At 42.3% G+C, this 23,871-nt stretch overlaps 1 protein-coding gene across 1 annotated transcript in view; it reads left to right on the top strand.

Annotated features, from left to right (window-relative positions):
• The window catches only part of doc2g (double C2-like domains, gamma), a 45,521-nt gene that overhangs the window by 9,864 nt on the left and 11,786 nt on the right, over positions 1–23,871 (top strand). Inside the window, exons 6-11 of the mRNA XM_030093186.1 lie at positions 7,190–7,316; positions 7,719–7,775; positions 8,576–8,700; positions 16,290–16,371; positions 16,631–16,727; positions 22,244–22,383. Coding sequence (XP_029949046.1) covers positions 7,190–7,316; positions 7,719–7,775; positions 8,576–8,700; positions 16,290–16,371; positions 16,631–16,727; positions 22,244–22,383 — 628 coding nt within the window. The remainder of the gene's footprint in view (positions 1–7,189; positions 7,317–7,718; positions 7,776–8,575; positions 8,701–16,289; positions 16,372–16,630; positions 16,728–22,243; positions 22,384–23,871) is intronic.

Below are 23,871 nucleotides of genomic sequence, written 5' to 3'. Positions count from 1 at the left end.
AAAATAGAAAATCAATTTCCTGTGGGAGCAAAGAACACGTTGATGCAGTGTTTGTGTTCAGGTGTTTTAAAAATGTCTGTCTTCCATTCATATCCTGACACATTCTCAAGCAGCTCTTATTCATTCATCCATCCTTCTTCAACTTTATCCAACCGAGGCTTGTTAGCTCCCTGCTGATTATGTTGAAGACCAGACGCACAATATACAGGTTACAGGTCTCCACAGGGAAACAAACAGAGACACAGTCACACAGGCCCTGACAAATTTATTATAATATAGAACAAAAACTGAAACAGTTCTGTGAGGAACTCAACCATTTTTCCACTCTGGTATAAACCCAACCTCGAATCACCAGCCAGAGCACCATCTCTATCTGAGAGACGGGGATCAGGATTACTTTAAATGAATATTTGGCACTGAAAAGCTGGACCCACTGTGAGATACTGCTGTGGTTAAAGCCATCAAATCAGCCACAGCAGGACTGCAGTATTATCACACCATCGATCATTAAAAAAAAAAAAAAAAAAGTCACTTTTGGCATTCAGTGCCATTATTATTTTTTTCGTCGTTTATTTTTATTTTGAGTCTTTACGAACTTTCGTTTTAAACTCTGGCTGATCACCAAGCCGCTGTCTGTGTTTACCAGTTGGTGCTGAACAGATTGCCTACAGTGGGTAATTAAATGCCTTAATTGAAAAACAGCTGCATGATGCAGCCAAGGAAAGAATTATGTGACTGGTAAGAGTGAAGATGGAGGCTGACTGCTGCAGAACAACTAACAAGCTCCCTAAAACTGAATAAATGATAATTGTATAATTACTGCAGGTGTCCTGTTTTGCACTGTATAGCAATTCAAGGTGTATCTTAAATGTTTTGGTATTGATAGATCAATATTACTAATATACTATAATTGATTTAGGCTTGAAAAAACCATGTGGGATATATGAAACTGCTTTTTTACCCATAAAATGCAATAAAAAAACTAATCAAATGCTCAGTGACCAGAATTTAGTGAGAACATAACCATGCAGTTATTTTTCTTTTTCTATTGATCATGCTGTTATTTATCTGTTTGCTGATTGAATTTTACGTGTTACATTTGCAGATAAATAAGCAAGATAAAAAAAAAAAAAAAAACTCAACCATGGGATGAAAACAGCATCACAACTGAAACATTTTCACGCAAAAAATTTAATCACAAAACAATCACAAACGCATTGAGCAGTTTAGAAAGCAAGAGACGGTGTTTGGTGCTTGTTGCTGGATTGTTCATTGCCGATTGCTCTTTTCCACTAGTTCTTTGGCGCCGTCTAGCAGATTAATGGAGGCTGGAACAAATGATAGTTTGAAGCAGTTTGTTTTGCACTTTGGCATTCAGACCTGTCTTGCTGATGGAAGAACTTCTCATGTGGGAGACATAGTGAGCGGATTTGTAATGAAGACCATTTAAATCATAGGCCCTTGAGATGCAGCCTCTTCTTTCCAAGATGCTCTTAAACACATAATGACATGAATATCATAAGTCTGAAGAGATTTCAATTAATTTTTTCATGACTGATTAGCTGTATAGTTCCTTTATGGTCTTCTCAGATTGTTTCATAAAAATTATCTTTTTTTTTTTGGCACCTTATGCCTGAGCCGTAATGTGTGCTGCTCTCGGTGATTGGCAGTTGACGTGGATCTGGTGGGAATCATTCAGAGAGACTCTGCAGCAGACTGTTGACAAGATGAAAGGAATCCACCCAGAATGTATAAATGCATCGATATATATTTGCATATTTATTTTGTTAGTTAAATACAAGACGTTCACCGGACACCCACAGACAGCAGTGATCATCCTGTGATCCTGTTGAGCGATTTATTAAATGAACGAAGAGCGGTTATGTACATGTAGGGTTTTATTACTGTTTTAGAGATAAAGTCTGTGCGACTTCAACTGTGAAAGTTTCTATTGCACAAGTAACTTTTGGAAATTGCCTTAATAAATCTATTTTTTGTCGATTTGAATCTAGTGCATGATGGGTTTTATAATTTCCAACCTATAAATTTTCAGTGTTGATAATAATTTATGTTTTAATACTGACATAAAAAAAATCACATTGCAAACTGCAAATATTAACTTTGATTTAATTAATCTTCCTTGAGCCACATTTTCACTACTTTTTGGTTTGTTATTCTTCCTTAAACACGATGGAAAAAGCTGGAACGCAGCCAAAAAACTTAAAAGTCATGAAAAATCTCTTTGGTGTCAAGTCCATTTGTCTGCATTGCTCTGTGGACTGGAGGACAAATGGACCTGAAAAAAAGCTCTGCAGCGTGTAAAGTGGGTCTGTTGCATTTATTATTTTATTTCCTCTTTCCTTCATTCACTTAGTCCATTAATGATTACATAAAGCCATTCTGCTGAGGCAAAATACTAAACAGAATAACTACATAGTCAGTCATGAAATGGCTCAGAACAAAAGAGAAATCTTCCCAAAGTCCTAACAGCATTCATTTCTTTATAATCTGTCTGTGATGACTCACTGCTCCAGTGTGCAGACTTTATCTCTGAAGGCCACCGGAGGTCCGCGCTGTTATTAAGACCGAACCAGCTGAGTAAACTAATAACTAATGTCTTCAATCCAGACTTCACGGTTGGCTTCACGCCGGTTAATCCGTTAATTGGTCCAGCAAGGCTGCCAGAGGTGCCGTGGTCTGGAGTGAAAAGTCCACCGAACTGGAATACACTCCAAAAAGCATCCTTATTTACTCCAGAGTGATATCTGCCACACTGCGTTTGAAAGGAAACCCGAGGTAATTTCCTGTGGAAAATCTGCTAATGTTGAGGACGATACCATCGGCCGTCACCACTGATTCCTCAAGACGTACGGCGTCGATTCATCACCTTTCTTTGAAGTGGGCTTGTGAGTCAGACTGAGGCTGTTTTGTTGCGGCGTGGCTCATGCGACGGCGAGATCAGCAACAAACTTATCTTTCAGGTAACAGCAATCTGACTCCATTTCAAAGCAGTGACAGCAAAGATGCTGATCACAATAGAGCAATACAATAGAGGCGAGTCATATAATGATATTTTTTTCTGTGTAGAAATTGTTCTTAAAGACCTTTGTCACCGGAAACTAAAGAGCAACATGTGTGATTGTGTGTGTGTGTGTGCGTGTCAAAGTACAAACATGATGCCAGTGCCAGGTCTAGTATATAATTCTTTTCCTCTATCTTTCCATCCGTCTGTCGGGCTGCATAATAGACTCGCTCTGTCCTCGGCTGTGGCCAGATAGGAACACATCTCGCTCTTGATTGGGTGCTGGATGGAGGGAGAGGCTGCGGCTGAGGCTGGCTAGCAGATGCCTGAGGTGAGACGTAGTCTGGAAAGTGGGAAAAGCAGGTTGAGTGACATCGATATTTTTACTGCGCGTGTCGTGACGTTGGTCTAAATTTAAAATCTCTAATTAAAACAGACATCAGCAGCTACCAGAGCTCATCTAAACAATCTGCTTAAAAAGGGTGAATCGGGCTTTTAAATTCAATTTAGTGTCATGAACACACACACACACACACACACACACACACACACACACACACACACACACACACGCTCCTGACGCAGATCAGCATAAAGTACTGAAGCACAAGAACTGCAGAGGAATACAAGGTCGAAACACAAGACCTGTGAAAATCTGTAATCGCAGCATCTTTGTGCGACGCAGAAGGTGAACGGATGGTATCTACATGTGTGGTTCCCACTATGAAGCACTGAGTAGGAGGATGTGTTATGTGTGTGGGCACTTCACTGGCGACACTGTCTAAGATTTATTCAGAGTCCAAGGAAGCACATAGCCAGCATGGCTACCACGACGTGCTGCGACAGGGCATCCCATCTGGTATGCCTTCAGTCAGATCCATCTATCACTGAGCCAAAGCACAACTCCAGGCTCTGCTGGGCGTGAAGGACCAGAGACAGAGCGACCAGGTGCTGCGGCGAACGAGCGCGATGCCACCACCACCTGAGAGGAGGGCCAGAGGATGGAAAGGAGGGAGAAAGTATGCAGATTTTGTATTTTTAGAAAGTATGTATTTGAGCCTCATTGATCACAGTAAAGTTCTCGGTGTGTTTATGAGTGTAATGGTCTCTCTCTCTCTCGCTCTCTCTGTCTGCTTGTGACGGACTGGAAACCTGACCAACGTGTTCCCAGGGATTGAATCAGGAGCCACGAAACCATGAATTTGATGAAGCAATATTTAAGACGGATGGATTTGTTTTATGATCAACAGTAGGAAAACTCTTCTAGGATGAGATCTTTAAGTTGGGGATGGGGTAGAAAATGGAAACTCCAGAAACACAGAATGAGTGTATCTGAGCACGACATCCTCATTGTGAGGCTAAAGCGCTCTCCTTTAAGCTCCATATAAAAAAAACCAGTGCAAACAAAGTAGTGAATTTCATGATCATTTCTATTTCAAATGATGAAAGTTTAAAGTGTTTGATAATAATAATAAATTTTATTCATAATGCACTTTACATTTGATTCCAAGTGTCAAAGTGCTACAGACAAAATAATGAGATAAAATACAATACATCAGTCAAGAAAAAAATACAAATATGAAAAAAAAATCACTGCCTAGCAGTAGGCTTTTCTAAAAAGATGAGTTTTGAGGTCTTTCTTGAAATCTTCCACCGTCTGTGGGGCCCTGACGTGGTCTGGAAGAGCGTTCCACAGACAAGGAGCAGCGACCTCAAAGGCTCGGTCCCCCATGGTCTTGAGCCGTGTCCTGGGCGGGAGCAGACGGTGCTGTTGGCCTGACCGGGTCCTGGTGGAGGTGTGAGGTGTGAGCAGGTCTATGAGATAAGTGGAGGCATCACCGTGGAGACAGCGGTGGGAGTGCAGGAGGATTTTGTATTCAATACGGAGGTGAACGGGGAGCCAGTGGAGGGTGTGGAGGATGGGGGTGATGTGCTCGTGTTTCCGTACCCTCATCAGGACCCTGGCAGCGCTGTTCTGAACATACTGGAGCTTTTGGAGGCTCCTGCCAGGGATCCCAATGAGGAGTATGTTGCAGTAGTTCAGCCTGGAGGAGACAAAGGCATGGACAAGTCTCTCTGCAGCAGGGAGAGAAAGTGAAGAACGGAGTTTAGAGATGTTACGGAGGTGGAAGAAGGAAGTTTTGCAGATGTGGTTGACATGATTACAGTGTTTCACTGCAGAGAAATTAAAAACTGAATGAGATTGAATAGCCAACCATTTGATTGCTTCTACAATACAAAGATCTACTATTTAAATTTGACAGTAAGCTTTTTTTTTATTGTTACCATCAAAAGCCATTTCCTATCGTGCTCTTCCTGCTTGTATTCATCTCCATTAGAGCAAAACTATAATGTGAATCATGAGGTTAATTTCGTCGATAAATCTCCGCTGAACTTGGCACCGCAGGTTGAACAGACTCCACCAGCATCTGTTTGTTTGTTTCCTTTTCCTTTTTTTTTTTTTTATATAGCTGTAAAACTGCGGAGGAATGAAAAAACCAACGGGGGATTTCTCCAGAGGGCGCTGAAAACTTTGGCCAGAAATGGTGTCACGTCTAACGGCAACCCTCCTCTCACCGCGGACAGCCGACATGTATGACAGAGCAAAGGGACATAAATCATCTGACAGCCGTGGTCATGAGTCAGAGCTCTTCTCAAGCTCCTGCTAGAGATACTCATCAGTTATGACTAAAAGACTGGAACCAGCATGTCAAATGTCCAAATGTCAGAGGGACGGAAAGAGAACAGGAAGAGGGGGAAGGTGTGTTTGCGGAGGACGAGAGAGGGAGAGAGAGAGAGTGAGAGAGGAAGTGAAGCAGTGACAGTCCATCTGGGATTATCTGAGCGCAGGAAGAGTATCGGGGCAGGTGATGTCCTGTGAAGCCTCAGCTGCAGCTGATGGAAAACTCACCCTCTATCAGACATCCCCATCACTTTGAATAAGCACTCTTTGTGGGAGAAATCATTTTCCAGGAGCTCCAGTGCAGAAGATGTCGGTTCAGTTGGGTCTCATTGAATTTGGAGTGCAGCTGAAGGGAAATACACAAAGTGGAGATCACAGAGTTTTGCAGACTGCTCGAGGTTGCGGGCGTTGTCAATAATACGGCCGCTGTGAAGAAAATCCGGAATGAGTGGAGAAAGCCTGGAGAGACCTTCTGATGTCTCATGCAGAAATATTTTTATTGACATGCTTAATCGATTTAAAACGTCACCAAATACAGTTGGAGTGAAGTCCGTGTCTGTCATCTCAGCTCTCATCCCTCATCACTCTTGTGTTTGTCTGTTTATTTATTTATTTATTCATTTATTGCCAAAGTTACTGCCTCATGCAAGTGTGAGAATTGAGCAACTTATCAAGAATGTGAAGATGTTTGTGACTGTTCAACAAGCAGCATTTTTAATGTACTTTTGACAATATTTGAAATTAACATCACTGACTTAGAGCGCCACTGATGAGCTGTTAACAGTGACGAACAGTGAGGAAAACAGGGGGCGAGCTCAGACTGCTGCCGTCGTATTGACCAGTGCTAATGAAAATTCCTTCACAGCCATCAATAATGCAGTGAACTGCTGCAGGGAAGCATTTTGTTTATTAAGAAAATGAATGTTTAACCAATAAATCTGGCCGGGGAATCCCGGCAATATCCTTAATGTGGAAATTTCATTAATGCAATTTCATTATACTTTCTCAAGGAAGCACCCTGACAGCCCCGGACTTAGTTTTAAGCAATATTGCGCCTCGATAGAAGTGTTACTCACTTCATCTTTCAGCATACATCATGAAATCAATAAATCCTCACAGCTCTGGGAGTTGCGGAAGAGAAAACGTGATTGTTCAATTTCAACAATTTCTTTTTTTTTTTTTTCATTTCTTGCTTGTCTCAATTATTTCTTATTAGTGTCTGATGGAGTAAAAATCTGACTGAATAAATGTGTGGAAACACTCATTCCCACCAATTCTTCCTCATTGGTTTAGGCTGCTTAGGAGAAATCACGAAGCACTCAGCTTGTGCTGCAAATGGATGGCTGATTGGTCGTCTCTTATGGCACAGCGCACACGAGTTACACAATAATATGCGGAGTTTAGCAGGAGTGGGGCTCATCTGAAACTTTTACTGAATCACCTGCTTGTCTTCCCCGTGTGTGTGTGTGTTTTGATGTATGCAGACTGTGTGTATGTGACATGGACAGACTTGGGCGGAATGAATTCATCGGCGAGGTGCGGGTGGCTCTGAAGAAACTGAAAGAGGGCGAGAACAAACGCTACAATATGGGCCTGGAGAGAATTGCACAGGTGTGTATGACAAACGTGTGTGTGTGTGTGTGTGTGTGTGTGTGTGTGTGTGTGTGTCTGTGTGGTGGTGGTGGTGGTGGTGGTGGTGAGGGGGGGTGGGGGGGGGTGGGGGGGTGGGGGTGGGGGGGGGCTACTTACACACACATGAGATGGTTTTCTGTGACCATATATATATCAAGATGTGTCCTATTTCAATTGTGCATGCTGGCCCAAAGGCTATCAGACATCAATTTCAAATGCTGCACTATATTGTGAAATAGATATTCACCTTTAGGTGCTGTAGGCTATAACCATGTTCTGTCCGGCGATCCATCTATTCCCTCTCTCTCTCTCTCTCTCTCTCTCTCTCTCTCTCTCTCTCTCTCTCTCTCTCTCTCTCTCTCTCTCTCTCTCTCAATGCAGAATAAGGAATCCAACAATCAAACAGTGGAGCCAGGAGCAGTTGTGGCGGAGGAGGAGGTAAAGCCGCCACTACCTTCCTCATCAATCCTGTTATTAGATTTATTTTAACCAAAACAAGCCCCCGCTGTAATTTCCTATGACTTTATTGCATATGACACATTTTCTTATCTCTCAGTTGTCCTAATCTGCCATCTATTGCCTCTGAATAAAAATAAAGTCTAATTAGTCCTTTTTGATCAATGTCTTGAGTTGTGTTGGGTTTGTAGGAATATTACTCACGTGCACATGTACGGTGCACAGATTGTAAACCACAACAGTGCCGCCGGTCTGTTTTTCTTTTCCCTGCTGGAGACTGTTATCTGGTGTCTCCTTGTGATTTTTTTGAGTCACGGTCTAATAGCTTTTGGTGCCTGATTAGACTCAGTTTATGGTTGAACCTGGAGATTAAAACCAAGAGAGAACGGTGTTCGTTTGTCAAGTTCAGCTCAGACCCCTAATTATAAGCTTTAATTTGCAATGTGGAGACAAATGTTACATCACAAATAGGGAAAAGCTTTCACAACCTCATTTCATGTTCAGAAACGCACATTAAAAAAAAAAAAAAAACTGGAACAGAAAAGACAAAACATTTGCCCCTGGTTTTTATTTGCATTTTATATCTGACCTTTCTGTGCTTGAAATTGGATCCAAAAACACTATATTTTGGTTGTTATTTCAATGTTTTGCTTCTGTTGCTTTGATATGAATGTATTTTTGACCCTGCTGCAGGATTTCCCACTGTGCACTGCCACCACGGGGGGAATTGTTGAGCTGGAAACAGGTGCAGCGTCTGACACTGCTGCTTTTTGTGTCCCCAGCGCGGCCGCATCCTGGTGTCGCTGTGCTATAACACAGAGAAGGGTTGCCTGCTGGTTGGGATCATACGCTGCGCCCATCTGGCCGCCATGGACTCCAACGGCTACTCTGACCCCTTCGTAAAAATGTAAGTCACGTCAGATATAATCCCCAGCAAACCTGGCATCTTACAAATGATACTCCCGGGCAATTTTTTCTGCATTTGGAATTCACATTCATAAAGAAAGTGTTAAAGAAAGTGCTGTGATGCAGGTTGGCCTGTCTTTCTGTCATTAAATGATCAGCATCTTTCTAACTACAAACATCATCTTATTTTAAAAAAACACCAATTGCACAAATCCAGTTTTGGACAGGGACACTCTTCTTTTGATCACTAATAATTTGCGCCACTGTTGTTCTGCCGTTGAATTAGCATTCAAGATGGTGACAGACAGACCCGTCGCCAGACGGGTGCTGAAATAGCCAAACCACGGATTTGGTAAATATTAATTGTCAGTCTCGATTCATTGATGAATTCCAATTTGCTGTCTATGGTGCTGATATAGCCTATTGACTGTTGTGGTAAAGATTAATATTAAGTCACTGTGTACAGATAAATCCAAGGCACTGCCCATGGTGCTGAAATAGCCAATGCATCATTGTGATGCAGAGTATCAGTTGGTCACTGTATCAGTAAAAATCCAAGGCACTCTCCATGGTGCTGAAATAGCTAATCCACTGTTGTGGTGCAGAAAATCAGTGGGCCGCTCTTTCATGATGATTCCAAGGCGCTGTCCATTCTGCTAAAATACCCAAACCCACCATTTGGGTCAAGGTTAGCAATGGGTCTCTATTCATTAATGAATTCCAATTGCTGTCCAGGCTGCTGATATAGCCAGTTGACTGTTGTGGTGAAGTAACAGTGGGTTGCTGTTTCCCAATAAATCCAAGGTGCTGTCCATGGTGCTGAAATAGCCAATCCACCTTTGACGTGCAGAGTAGTAGTTGGTCACAGAGCTCCGAGTGTCTCTGTGTGAGTGCAGCCCTGCAGTAAATGACCCCAGGCAGCTCCTCTCGTTAACAGTCGTGTTGATTGTTTGACCAGCTTGCTGTGTGAGATCACACACCACCGAGGAAAGAAACAACAGCGTGAATAAAAGGGCTTTTTGTCAGAGTCCCTGAGTAGAAACAGTTACATAAGAGGGGCCTGTAAATGACCTTCACCTGCCGTGTATGGATACTGAAGCTTCTTCAGTTGAACACTGGTAATGAAGCCTTAAGCATCTTCCATATGTACAAAACCAGGAGGTGTTTCTCTGATTTTGTGGTGGCTTTCAGTTTTTTCTCATCATGTTTGAGCATTTTAATCTTAATTCGGATGTAAACTGTCATGATCAAACTGAAGACCGGCTTTTGGGTTATCAGAGGACTGGGGTCCAGTCCAAACTGATTAAGGGTGAAGGTATGTTGGACGCCCTGGACAAGTTATCCCAGTACATTATAGATCACAAATACAGAGATAGACACTCGCAGTCACACTGATGGGTAATTTAGTCACTTATTTTCCTCAAATACAAGTTTGAGCGATATAAAAAAAATCACGGTGTGCTTTTAGAAAACCTCAATTCTCTAAAATCTCGTTCTAACGGTTGTCAGCTTTTTGGTTTGTTTTTTGCATCATGTTCCATACAATAGTACAACAAGGCTTATTAGCAGCTGAAAATTAGAACATTTGTTAGTTTTCATCATGACTCTCTCTCAAAATGCTTGGCTCGGTCATTTGTCTAGTTTGAATACTTCAAAATGTATCTGTCTGTTTCAGATCCTTTTCAATTTCATATTTTAGACGCATTTGAGGTTAGAGAGCGGTCTGTGTGTGACATTTGTCTGTTTTTACTGCTTTGCTTGTTAACAGGCTTTACTAGCTTGTGGGGGCATTGCCAGATGCTCGGCTCTGACACTCGTATGGCACAACACCCACAGAACGTGCGCATGGGCGCCGTTCCAACTGTTATTTCATTAGGAACTGGAAGTCAAAACAAGCCTGACAGAACTCATAGAGTACAACAAGTAACAAGTGATCCAACGTGTAAAATCTCTCCCTGAATTCCGAAGACTTGGTGAAGGTCGCGTCAGGCTGCGGGTCTCCCTCCTCGACCACGCTGCGCTGCTCAGTGATATTTTCTCGGCCATTACAGCCCCCATCAGAGTCTTAAACACCGAACCGGAGGAAGGCGAAATGTTACCCCTGAGCCAACCTGAGAGCCTGCGAGGCAACAATGGTGACAGATAAAAACCCACACAACTCCATCTTTGATCTGCTCACTGCACCTGAATACCAGCAGCTCCCACACAGGACACACAGCCCTGTAGCCAGAGCCACCTCCAGCTGTGGGAGGCTTCAACAAAGAAGAAGCACCAGGCAGAGCAGATTGCCTCGAAAAGAAGTTTCAAGGTCTCTAATAGCAGGCCTTATTCCTTTTATAGTCGTCATTTGATTGAAATTGTTTTTATTGACGCATTTCCTTTTTATTTTACATCTGACCAGGATTATAAATGTGTCACCTGAGGATGACGGTCTCTCTTCGTCGAATCTTTAAAGCAGTGTCTCACACTGACATTTCAGCAAATTGCTGCCATCACTGCCAGTCAAACGCGTTTCCTCGGCCGGTTTCTCTTCATTCTTTACACGTACTCGCATGAATCTCAACATGCATTTTTCCCCTCTGTGTTTGAAGCGGACGTTTGACAGGACGTTGAAACAGCCAGTCATCGTGTTTGACATGCAGCGCCGTGTGACTTGCTGTTTGAAATTTCTGAGTAGAGCACATCAGCTCCTTTTGTGAGCCTCTGCACCCTTCAGTTCCCTCATAGCAGCCTCCTCTCAAGGGCTCGGTTAAATAGAATAAGACGTATCTCTCGGGGGCCATAAGTTCAACCTCACACAATGACAAAAAAAACAGCACAAACAAAAAAAAAAAGAAAAGAAATAAAAACAGCAGTTATAACTCAATCAACAATGTAATGGTTGTATATCTGATGTCTTTTGTCGTTTTGCTGTAAAGTTAACTTTCAGTATCTTGTACATTTCAGGGATTGACAAAAAAATATACCAAAATTTAAATCTTAGAATAAAAAAAAAAGGAAAATCTTTTTCTAAAACACACATGAATCATTTTCTTTATTCTTCTCCCAGCAATTTATTTGTTTCTCCACTGCGAAAGTGGTTCCTCGCCCTCTGAAACACTTCATTCTGATTCAGTGTTTCAGGGAAAATGGTTGAATTCCATGTGCTCCCCCGCAGCCGATGACGGCTCTTCTCTCCATCCTCCTATCTTCTCTTCACTTTGTTAGATTTGTTTTCTTTCGCTGTGTCTCCCCTCTTTTTGCCCCGACTATTGCTTCTTGTACACCCGCTTGCAGTTTGTGTGATTTGTTTAAGCCTGTGATCTGATTCTCATTTCTGGCACCGTAGTTATTTGGATTTTTCATTTGCGCGTCTGCCAGAGTTCCCTTTTGTTCTCTTTGGTGTTTCTGTTTCAGACGCTCTTTGTATCCACCGCATGGAGCCTTGTTTACCTCAGCTCGGAGGATGGTCGGCAGAAAATCTGCTGCCTAATGCATCCCTTTGTAATTCCCACCACAGGCCACACATAATTTATACTCTCAAGTTTTCGTCAGGTTAACCAAAAAAAAAAGATGAGGGTAGAATGTATTGCTGGCATAGATGGATTACATCCCGAGAGTGTACTGAGCAGACATAGGAATTAATTTGCTTTGCTGGCTCCCTGACTCACTTCACTGTCAGAGTAGTGAAGTCCTGCAGCTGTAACACCAGAAATCCTCTCCAGGAATCTGTAACTAAAGCTGATCTTGATGCTGAGTCTGTGTGTGTGTGCGTGTGTGTGTGTGTGCGCGCGTGCACTTGTCCAGAAGGCTTTTCCAATTGGTCTTGTCTCTCTGTGGCTCTCATCCAGCCTTTAGAAGCCGTGCAAGACTCTCAAGGTCAGAATTATCTCTGAACTAATTTGTCTTCCATTTAAAGGGACAAATTAGCATTTTGAAGACTAAACGAGTTTGCATCAGAAGAGACCCCAACAAATCCTCCGCTCTTCAAACATAACCTGCAATGTTTAGAAAGAAAGAAAAAAACACTTACTCTGCCAAAAAAAAAAGATGTACAAAGTGCACTACTTATCAAATATATTCTGCTGACCAAGCACAAGCAGACTGTCAAGCCTTGCAGTTTGTGATCTCTCTATTCAGACCGAACCCTTGTGTGAAGTGCAAATCATGAGCCCCACCACTGCAGCGAGAGTATATTTAGCTTGTCTTGTAATTGTCGATCAGTTTCTTCCCTCTCACTTTTTTTTTTCTTTCTGTTTCTTTGTGCCACAGCGCTGGCTCGCTCTCACCTCCTCTGTCACTTCTCACAGGTTTCGCTTTCACTTACACAGCTGCTCTCGGGGCCTCTGTTTCTCTCCTCGTAGCTTAAACTTGTTTTCAGGGTGTTTCTGCGTGATAAAATCTCCGGAGTCCACCGGTTAGTGGGCTGTCTGGTCGCTGTGTGACTGTGATGCGCAGCTCCTCTTAACTTCATCGTGGATTTTTTTTTTTTTTTTTTTTTTTTTTTTTTTGAGCAAATTAAAGTTGAAAAGTTGTAGATTTGTTTTTGCTGTTTGGTTTTTCAGATTGTTTAAATTTCACATGCATATGTCCCAAAATACATGACAAATATTTGACTCTGAAGTGTGCAGCTCTTTCACTAAATATGATCATTTTGGATTCTTGACCTTCAAAATTCTTGAAAATTAGACTCCTTTTCTTCAAGTCTAGTTTAATCAGTCTTTCACAGGCTAGTCTATTGATGTACTGGTTATTGTAGTAACTGCTTTACCCTCTCGTTAGCTTTGACCAAATACTGACATGACTTGTTCAACCACTTTCTGTAGTTTTCATTCAAAGTCATTCTGACGGTTCAGTAGTTTGAAGAAGTCAGAAAAAGTCACTTCAGTTCATCTCTGAACCGCCGGGTTCCGTCTCACAGCTCTTTTTGCTGTCATTAAGCAAACAAACCATGTGAACACAAAATGCTGGCAGTAGTCAGCTGTGGTCTGTGCAAGACGTTAGAAAATCGGAACTTGGTTTGTTTGAAAGAGGAGAATAATACAGAGCCTTATGAATGCAAATAAGATGTAGCAATCTTCTGTGTGATGTGACAATTAAATCATTAACACCTGGGATAACACTTACAACAAGTTCTGCAGCCATACTACATTTTTTGAATCGTTTAATCACAGCAGCTGGGTGTTGAAAGTGGTGTTGCTGCATTAGATTTCATTATATATATATATATATATATATATATTTCTTTAAACAGGTAGGTCCCCCTCATCTTCCATCCTGTCAGAACATGATATTCTTACTGGTTCCATGTGAGGTGAACTGTTTTTCTCACGAAGAGCTCTCCAGCAGTGTCAACAGCAGCAGTTGCTCCCTGTTAACCTTATCAGGAAGCTGGAGCTCGAGACACACGGCTCAGGATGAAGGAGTGTGCAGCACATGAATTTATAGTTAGTCTGCTGTTGTTCACTTTTCCACAATGAATAACCTGATGTTTTTTTCCCCCCTATTTTGAGGAGACAGTTTGTAAAAATGAGGGAATAATCCTCCCGTATCTCTGTCAGCCAGCCACCCGTGTTATGAATTATTCTTCACATTGAATTTTCGGTGGTAATTTAGGGGTAGTTTGGTTGCTGCTGTACGGCATTATTTTTTATTTATGCAGCCATAATTATGAATGTAGCTTACCGGCGATGTTTTTGTCATTCTGGAAATTGGAATTCTGCGGTCCAAGCGGCCTCGGCGCCGCCTGTGAAGATGTGATTTGGCACAGCTGTGACTGAGAGCTTCCTCGGGGTGCTTTCACCTCGGCCTCCCGCACGCCGCCGGTCGGAGGCGTGCTTTGTTTGGCCCCGCTCTCCCCATTGATTCTGCCTTTTCTTCAAGTTTCTTTTTAATTTTCTTGTGGAGGAAGCCAGGCTATTGTATGAAGGTATTCTGGAAGATGAATGCTGATTGTGTAGCTCATGAAAATGAAAATGATCTCGTACGAAGCGAGAACCGTGAGACCAGTGGCAACATTTGATTTGGGGGCACCCTGGAATTTTTAGTGTCTTATTGGGGTTTTGCTGATATGGAGTGGTTTAGTGAACACTGTCAATCCATAGCTTAGTTTGGCCTTATGGAGTTTGCATGTTGTCCCTGTGGGTATAGGGTATAGAGACATGTATTTGAGGCCACTCTAAATAGCCTGCAGGCGTTAATGTGATTGTCTTGTTGTCGGTTTCTCTCAGCATTTAAAGCATCTTGTTTGAGTATTTGGTAAAAATACACCTTGAATAGATCAGCAGTGTCTTGCAGGAAAAACCCAGAGACACAGACGCAGATTCACAACTACCATCAATTCGCCCAGTATTTATGTTTTTAGACTGTAGGCGGACACCACAGTCCTCTGGGATAAACTGGCCAAGGCTGCAGTGACTTACTGTGGCGAGTCCTGTTAAAAGGAGAATCCCAAGAGAAACTGTCGTGACATTTTTAGTGGTTCTCTTTCAGTGCTGAGTGCAAGCATTAAAAACACTTTTGTAGAAGAAAGCAAAAGTTTTCTGTGGAATTTTTTGTTGTTGTTGTTTTTTGTGCTTTTTTGTCAATTTTAAGCGATCAACACATATCATGGAGAATTACAGTGCACGTTCATCACGGACAGCCAACATATAGAGTCTGGGGTCTTTGCGGCTCCACCTGGCTTTCTATCAATTTTCCATCCGCTTCCCATTACTTCTCCACCTTCATCCCTTCATCGTTCACCCGCCCTGATTCCGGCTCCGGCTCTGCAGTGACAGCCCCAAGCCCATCTCATGCATCAGCTGTCAGGCCGGGATTCGTCACTGACGGGGGGGAGGCTGGAAGAGTGAGATATCTCACCGCCTGAACATCTTGACTTGAAATTTATGCTGATGATGACTCCTGCTGCCCTCCAGCGATCCTTCTGTTGCCTCTTTGCCGGAGCGTACACTCCCAACGTCGGCGTGATTATGATCTTGCTGTGGTCTACTGTCTCTTTCTCTTCTTTCTGTCTGTTTCGCTTACCAGATGTCCCTGCCTTTGTTTAAAAGACATCCGGGTCACGTTTTGCAAACTTTCTATCTTTTGTTTCTGATTTTCAGCAACCGTTACTCTCACATCAAGGCAAAAGATAAAGAAATGTCACACATTAATTAGCTCGAGCGTCAGAAAAAGTGACGCTCTCGTCCTTCTTGAAAGGTAAAGAGAGCTGAAAGATGTTCCTCACAAAACTTTATTAGATTTTTCCCATTTGTCTTGTGCTGCTCAGGGACTGCTGTATATTTTTTTTATTTGCGGGCAACTACCAAATCTGAACTTAATTTTTAAGCATTTTGAGATATAGAGTTGTTTGTGTTCTTATCAAGGGTGAGATGAAAACACTGGCAGTCTAAATGTCTGCCTGACAGATATAAAACCAAAGCCTCACTCAATTACCGGCGCGAGACAGATAGTAGCAAGTCCATCGACAGGTCAACTCAGGCAACATTGTTTTGTTAATTAAAACAAAAGCTGAAGCATTTGTTAGCAATCTTTCCATCTGAGCTGCTATCCAGAGGTTTGATATGCCTTGGAAAGTTCATTCCTCATCTCTTTTTCTCTCTCTGTCAGCATCTTACAGCCAGATATGGGGAAAAAGTCCAAGTACAAGACTTCGGTAAAGAAGAAGACTCTCAATCCAGAATTCAATGAGGTAAAAACTTGGCTCCTGTTTTTGAATCACCGCTAGTAAACTTGGCAGCTTCTTTGATTTCCCTGCCAAGCTTGAAAATAGCATGTAGCGGCGGGAGCGGCAATTATCCTCACCTTTTTAAAGAGGCCGCTGAATGTTGTGTCACCTGCACGCACTCTCACTCCAGCCGACGCGTCTTTATGCCTCGCTCTGAATCAGCTCCTTTCAATCCTCATGAATCATTGATGTAAACATGCTGTTTTGTTCACCACCTGCTCAGGAGTTTTCATACGAAGTATCCTTGGACCAGCTGGCTAAGAAAACCCTGGAGATCTCTGTGTGGGACTACGACTTGGGAATGAGCAACGACTTCATAGGTAGGCTCTGAAACGCTGACGTTAATATGGGAGCAGTGGTGGAGAGAGCTGCAGCCACAGAGAACGAGGCTGTAACGCACTGTTAGGATGAAAGAGGAGAAATTGCAGAAAAGATTTTTTTTTAAAAAACCAGGCTGAGCGTGGGCGGAGAGACAAATAAAAAAAAAGAAAAAAGATCCACACACACACAAATGGAGAGATGAGGAGTAATTATGAGGCTTGAGGAGAACGACTGAGTGAGCAAAGAGGAGTTCCAGAGGAACAGGAAATGGAGAGGAGAAATCAAAAAGGAGGGTTTTTTTTTTTTTTTTTTTTCTTTTTGGGATCCTCATCTTTTTGGAGCTTGGCACATCAGATGGCTGCAGCTTCATCAGGCTCCTAAACAGCTTTGGCTCGGTTTTGTGTGTATATCAGGACGATGGAGAAAATGGGAGCTTAAAGAGTGATGGAGAACTAGTGAGGAGGCGCAGTGAGCATGGATTTACCACCCTGTGAGCTCCAAGGCCTTCAGATCAAAGCTTTGTGCGCTTGTCTAGTGTGTGCGCGCGTGTGTGTGTGTGGCGGTGGGAGGATCGGAGAGAGACACACGCTGTTTAGATAAGCCCAGTGAATTATTAGCCCTGCTGGGAGAAAAGGCCATCAGTCTAACATATATCCCCAGATAACAGCCATTCCCCTGACCATTATCATTACAGGGCCAACCACAGCAGCCTGTCACTTATGTTAATTGGGGCTGGAAGAAAAATTACACATCTGACCAGAACGAATGGGGGGAAAAAAAAGAGTTGATATAAAAGGCCAAATAAACGCAATTCCAGTTTCTACTGTAAGAGAGGGAGAGAACAATAACAAGACGGCTAATAGGCTTAGGAGATCATATGTCAGATAGTAGAAGTTGAGATTTTGTTGATATGTGGGGGAGAAAAACGAATCATGAGCGCAAAATATCAAGGTAAAAGCAACAATAAATCAAGAGGATAAACTGAGGGGACGATCGGCACACGGGGGAGAGGTTGGAAATTTCATGAACCAAATCCAGACCTGTGACTTGGAATTATATTTAGCTCTCGCATTTACCGTTGAGAGACTCTGTCACCTCTTTGGGAACCGTGAAACAAACTGACAAGTACAAGAGAAACCTGACACAACAGAAGTGGTTACAAGTTTCAATCAAAATAGAGTCTCAAAGACTGATGAGCAATTCTGCGTTAGCGTTTGATGACGACTGTAATAATAAATAAATATTTCAGAGTGGGATTGATCCATTGTCAGTACAGGTTCAGCATTAATGTCTGCAAAAAAATAGATTCATTAACTCAAACTCTCGGCTAAATAATTTCACCCCTCACTCTTAAAGAATGAAACATACATACCTGACTCATTCTGCTGTGTACTGCAGTTTGGCTAAATGTTTCCTGTGTGTTTACGATTGAAAATCCTGTTGTCAGTGGCTGCTGGGATCCATAGGTGATAAAAAGTATGTGCTTTTGTTACTTTTTGAAAAATAAGATGGGCTTTTGTCTGAGCCTGCCAAGTCAAACATGATCTCCCATTTGAGACATATTCGATTGAAAAAAACGAAAGTGTTTTACTGAAATGTTTTTTTTTATCCTCCATATATTCCCTTCACCTTCCTTTCTTTTCAAAAGCATGCATTTTTTTTCTCAGTGCCACAAATGGTTCCATTCAGCTCAGTTGGAATCTGTCATGTTTAATACAGGAAACTGATCAAACTGGTGCTTAAAAAGCAATCTGGATATCAGAGGAGGCTTCACCTGTAATCAGGCCAAGAGTCAAAAATCACAATTCAGAGGTCAAGCAGCAAGTTGGGAGTAGTTAGATGATTATGTGTCCTCCTGTCTGCCAGTGCTGGTCATTCATTCAAACAGGTTGACCTCAAAGCTTTGTTAATAGAATATCTGAAGTGCGTAGATGAGGCCAAGTCATTAAAATTAAGAGTTTTAATTATTAAAATTTCAATGTTTGTGGGTGTATGACTCATGCCTGAGTTGATTGTTCTGTTGTTTATGTCATGAGGTCCAATTTTTAATTTCAAATCAGGTATTTTAGCAGAGAAGTCTCTATTTAAGTGAATAAAATCTTAAAGAGAATCTGTTTTGCTCATTTCACTGCAGCAGAGCAGCTTTATCTCGCCCTGGCCTTCAACGCAGCCCTGCATTCCTTCCTTTCTCTCTGTTGCTCTCATTTTAGTTGCTATCAAATGAAAGAGCCCTGTCTCTGAAAGCCTTTTCCTTATGGCCTTCTGCCTGCGGAGGGATTTGTGGGCCACATATTTCATACAAGAAATGTGATTTGGGTTTTTCTGTGTGTGCCTGGTAAAAATGTGAGTACTTTGAGTGGATCTGCTCTAAAGGAGGTGATTGCTTATCGTGGGGGTTAGGAAAACAGGGGAAGCCCCGCACAGGTCCAGTAGAGAGAAAACAGGCTTTTCTGCCACATGAATGGAGCAAACTGTATTTCTGGAACAGATTGATTTATAGACATCTCCCAGTTTGAGCCCTGAGCGCCGGCGTCTTCCTGGATCCTGTGACGTGTTTCATTTCCATATCAGAATCTTAAGGTTAAGGTTCATTTTATTCATTATCTGAAACCTCAGCCAACTTCAATACATCTGATATTGAAATATTTTATAGATAACAGATATGCAAACTAAGCTGAAGGAACACTGTGCTTCTGTGGGTTCTGATCACCCACTCCGCACGTCAGACACAATCATGTCAAATATTGAAAAACTGAGTTGGTGAAAAGTTTTTCCTGTGTGTCAATGAGAAAAACCTTTGATCTGTTGGTCTAAAAACAGCAGCAGCCTCTCAAAAGTTGAGCAAGAAGGAATCAGATGCTGCATGATGATTCAGTAAGAACTTTGCTTGACGCACACAGACGAACCTGAGAAGGACAGGATTTTTTCTAAAAGAGGAGGAAAAAAAAAAAGGGCTCACATGTGGAAGAATTTAAACGTGTGGAAGTGCAGATCTGCTCTCCAGCCTGTGCGTCGGCCATGGCTCAGTCTGTCTCTGGTTCCCCATCGCTCTCCCGTCTCGAATCGAGCGTCAGGATGAAGGGCCATTCGTTTGTCGCCAGCGGCCTGCAGGTTTGGGCAGCGCTCCATTGATCTCTGTTCAGAGGCGGGAGAAAGGTGACAAAGTGTCGCGCGTGATTATATCCTATCGAAGCCCTGTCAACGGGATCAGACCTCATCTACAAGCGATCCCTCTTTGGGGGCTGAAAGTGAAGAGGGATGCGGGCCGGGAACCCCACCAAACAGAATCCTCTCTCCTCCCAGCCTGGGTTCAGTCGCAGGAGCTCGGATTCGCTGAACTCATCCGCCATCCAGCCTTGTTTGCTTGCGGCTGTCGTTTTCTAAGGCGCTGTCAGAACTCAGCGTTGCCAAAATACCATGTTTAAAACTTCACGCTCCATTAGCCATGCAATCACAGCCAGGGGAATGGCTGCGTAATAACCTCCGCGTGGCGACTGCCTTCATTTCTCTGTCTTGCCTCTTTGCCGACGCCTCCATCACCTCCACTCACTCTCACCTGACTCATTTCCTGTTTCTCTGCCCATTTGCTCCCTGCTGCCGGCACATTCGGCGCGTCTGCGCTCCCCTCAAATGATCATTTACATTTAAATTTCTCTTCTCTTTTAATTCTTCAGCCATATCAGATTTTTCTGTCTCTTTGCCTGGAGGAGTGTGTCTCAAATGTGTTTATTTCCTCCTCGGCCCCCACGTCTGTCTGCCTGTCAAACATAATAATAATCATCGTCACTGGCATGATTGTTAAATACAGTACACCCATGCATGAGCTCAATTACATTTAATGGAATATTGGATTTTAACGAGAGAAGAAAATGCTGGTTGGTTTCTCCTGTTATTTTTTTCTGCTGGTGTCGGTCGTGGAGGTTTGCTCAAGTTAAACTTCCAGATATTTATCTGATCTTCAACACTTTCTTTGCTTGTGCATTCCAAAACATTAGAGTTAAATATAACAGTGTAACAAATACAACAACCGTATTGATAAACTGTTTTTTAGATATTTCGCTGCATTGCATTTAAAATACATTACAATTACAGTTTTTTCCTTCATTTTGGATTCTACGAAATCACAGTGACCTTCAGATATTTTAGAGCTGAACGTAAACGTATTAAATATCTCAGGCAATTATTATGTTCCTACATCCAACCAACATGTCAGGGTAAAGCCCAGAAATGATGAGAGAGGCGCTGAACTACATTTGTTGATTGTAAGCTGACTCAGGTAAGGCAGTAATGTTTGAAATCATCTGGAAGTGAGTTTTTCAGACTGTAATCCCGCTCTCTCCCAGCTGATGATCCTCTTGTGGAAATAGTCTTTGATTTGTTGCTGTAGAAACATTGTAATGCTTCTCAGCTGGACATGATTGGATCATTATAGAAACAAGAATCGCATTTCCAGGTGAATACAGACAGACACACTTATTTTTAAAGCCAGTTTTATTTCTTTCTACTGATTTCTTTACCGTGAAAGCTTTAAACGAGTGAATAAAATGAACATTGGTGACTTATTTTGTGATTAACCCTACTTAATGCTATACAACTTGTAACTCAATGCACCGTCTGGCTATAATAGTTCTGATAATAGAAGAAGGAAGACAGTAGTTGTTGCATACAGAACTACAAAGTAGACTTGTGTCTGAAAGTTAATCAACTGTAATCTCTATTTAAAAAAAAAAACAGGTTTGAATGATCAAAGTGTGCCAGCTATACAAATCCTGCTCTATTTTATGCTCTTCAATGCAACAAACAGCAAAATAACAACATCAGGGTGCAAGAAAATGCAGCCCGGAGAGCACGGCGTGCCAGAAACAGAGAATTCTGTGGATCTCTGTTATATCTTATGCGAGTTAGTAAAACTATTTGGTGTAAAACTGCCACTGCCAGGGGAAGTGTGGGTGGCAGTCCTCAACTCTCTCTCCCAGTGCGCCTTGTGATCAAATCAATTCATTTTTTTTTTCTTCTCTTCATCTCATTGTTCTTTTGCACTTAGTGTAAACAAAGAAGCTGAGCCGTTATGCAGATGCTGACATTCAGGAAAAGAAAAAAACAAAAAAATCAATTTGTGGGAGGAAGGCACAGCGAGACAGAAAACAGTTTGAGGAGGTTTGGTAGGTGAAGGAGATGCTGTATCATGGCGCTGATGCTAACATCCTCCCACATTTAGAGCACTTACATGACTGTACTGACATCTCAGACATGGCCAAAATAATACTTAACACAAAAAAAAATGATGAAAAATTATCTGAATACAGACCTCAGTTCAACATTCAGGAATGGATGATAAAGTTTTAGTCAGCTGCACAGTAATTATGATGTTACAGTGATTAAGAGACGTCACGCCAAAAATTGATTCGGATCTCTCTCCCGTTCGCATTTTGATCAAAATTGATAGCTATTTTTTCGAAAGTCCTTGTGAGAAGTGAACAGCTTCCGTCTCTTGACTCTGCTTCTGTTCTGGCAGGTGGGGTGGAGCTCGGCATCAACGCAAGCGGACAGAGACTCAGACACTGGTTCGAGTGTCTCAAAAACAAAGGGAAGAAAGTGGAGTACTGGCATACGCTGACGCAGCAAGGAGCTCCCAGCAGCGACAAGCCGGACTAGGCCCAAGAGACACACACAACCGCACCCACTCACGCACCCACACGCATAAATGCACTAACACATACACACATTCAACCCCAGAAGAGATTGTTCAGAGTCCAAGTGAAGCAGTAATACGAACAACGGAGAAAAAGATGCAATAATAATAATGATATTTAAAAGAAAAACTGTCATGTAACGCCAATACACACAGCACAAAGTATTAGTATATGATATTCATACGAATAGTGATGGTAATAAGGTGTAATCTGATAACTTTTTTTTTTTTTCAAAGTGAACCAAAATTGTGACACTGTCCTCATTAAAGTGTTGACGTAACAAAACAATACTCAAAAAATTGTGCGTTAGACCTTACTGTATCGTGGAAGTGGCTCATACTCATTCAAATTTACACGTAACGAAGAGATTTGAAACCGATGTACTCGAAATTCATCCAGTGAAAGTGCCCAACACTACGTGCGCTCGTGTGACTCATAATGTGGTCCGTAGTTGCCAGAGTTTGAATGATTCAAAAGGTGGATTCAGTCCTGGGAAGTCTCTATTTTAGTGGCTGTTGATCTGATGCAAAACAAGAGACCATATTAAAAAGCACAAAATAATCCATCTGGTGGATTTGTACCTTTACCTTTTTAGTGTTCTTGTTCTTACGTCTTTTTCGTAACAGTGGTGATCAGTCCACCGTCATGTTGGACAGTAAGGTGTCTGCATACGTGTGTGTTTGTGTGTGCATGAGGGCTATGAGATTATGAGTGCCTACATTTTCTGTCTGTACAGTGTGCATTTATCTGTTTTTCACCTCAGGCCCATTTGAAGCGTCTCAGTCCGACTGCAGAAGCACAGTGGTGTGAAGAAGTATGAACAGAATGGACAAAGAAAGCTGTGTGTAGAGTGAACTCCTCAGCTTCCGTCGATGGCCTCAGTGGCATGAGTGTTCCTAGCAAACTGTCATCCCTACTCACGCTCATTACCCAGCTGTAAAGAGAGCGACTCCCTGCATGAAGAATTTCCCCTAATAACCCGTTTTTATGAACCCTGTGACATGCTCCTTGTTAGGATTTAGTGACCAAAGAGAGAAAAAAAAATCTGAAATTCAACAACCACCAAATGAAGCCATTGATCTGGTCAGTTCATCCCATTAGTTCTGACCTATTAAGTATAAATGTCATCCTCTGCCACTACACTACCATTAATCCCGTGTATGTGTCCATCAAACGCAGGATTTCCTCCAGAGATCGATGGTTTATATAGTGAAAATGCAGACCTACACAGCAGACCCCCCCCCCCCCCCCCCCCACTTAAAGTTTAATCTCAGGTAGTAAAAAGGGATTATACCATGCATGGAAACCCATGTGGGAGAAAAAAGGATGGTTGGATTTCACACAACGGGATCCAAGATAAGAAAACACTACACTAGACTGCACACTTATCATCCTACATGTGTAATGCTTCTCTGTGCACATTTCTGCATATTGATGGCGTCTGAAAATG

Source organism: Salarias fasciatus, chromosome 6, assembly GCF_902148845.1.
Source record: "Salarias fasciatus chromosome 6, fSalaFa1.1, whole genome shotgun sequence".
Lineage (NCBI taxonomy): Eukaryota > Metazoa > Chordata > Actinopteri > Blenniiformes > Blenniidae > Salarias > Salarias fasciatus.
Note: the sequence above shows the minus strand (reverse complement) of the source record. Positions and strands in the feature narration are given on the sequence as shown.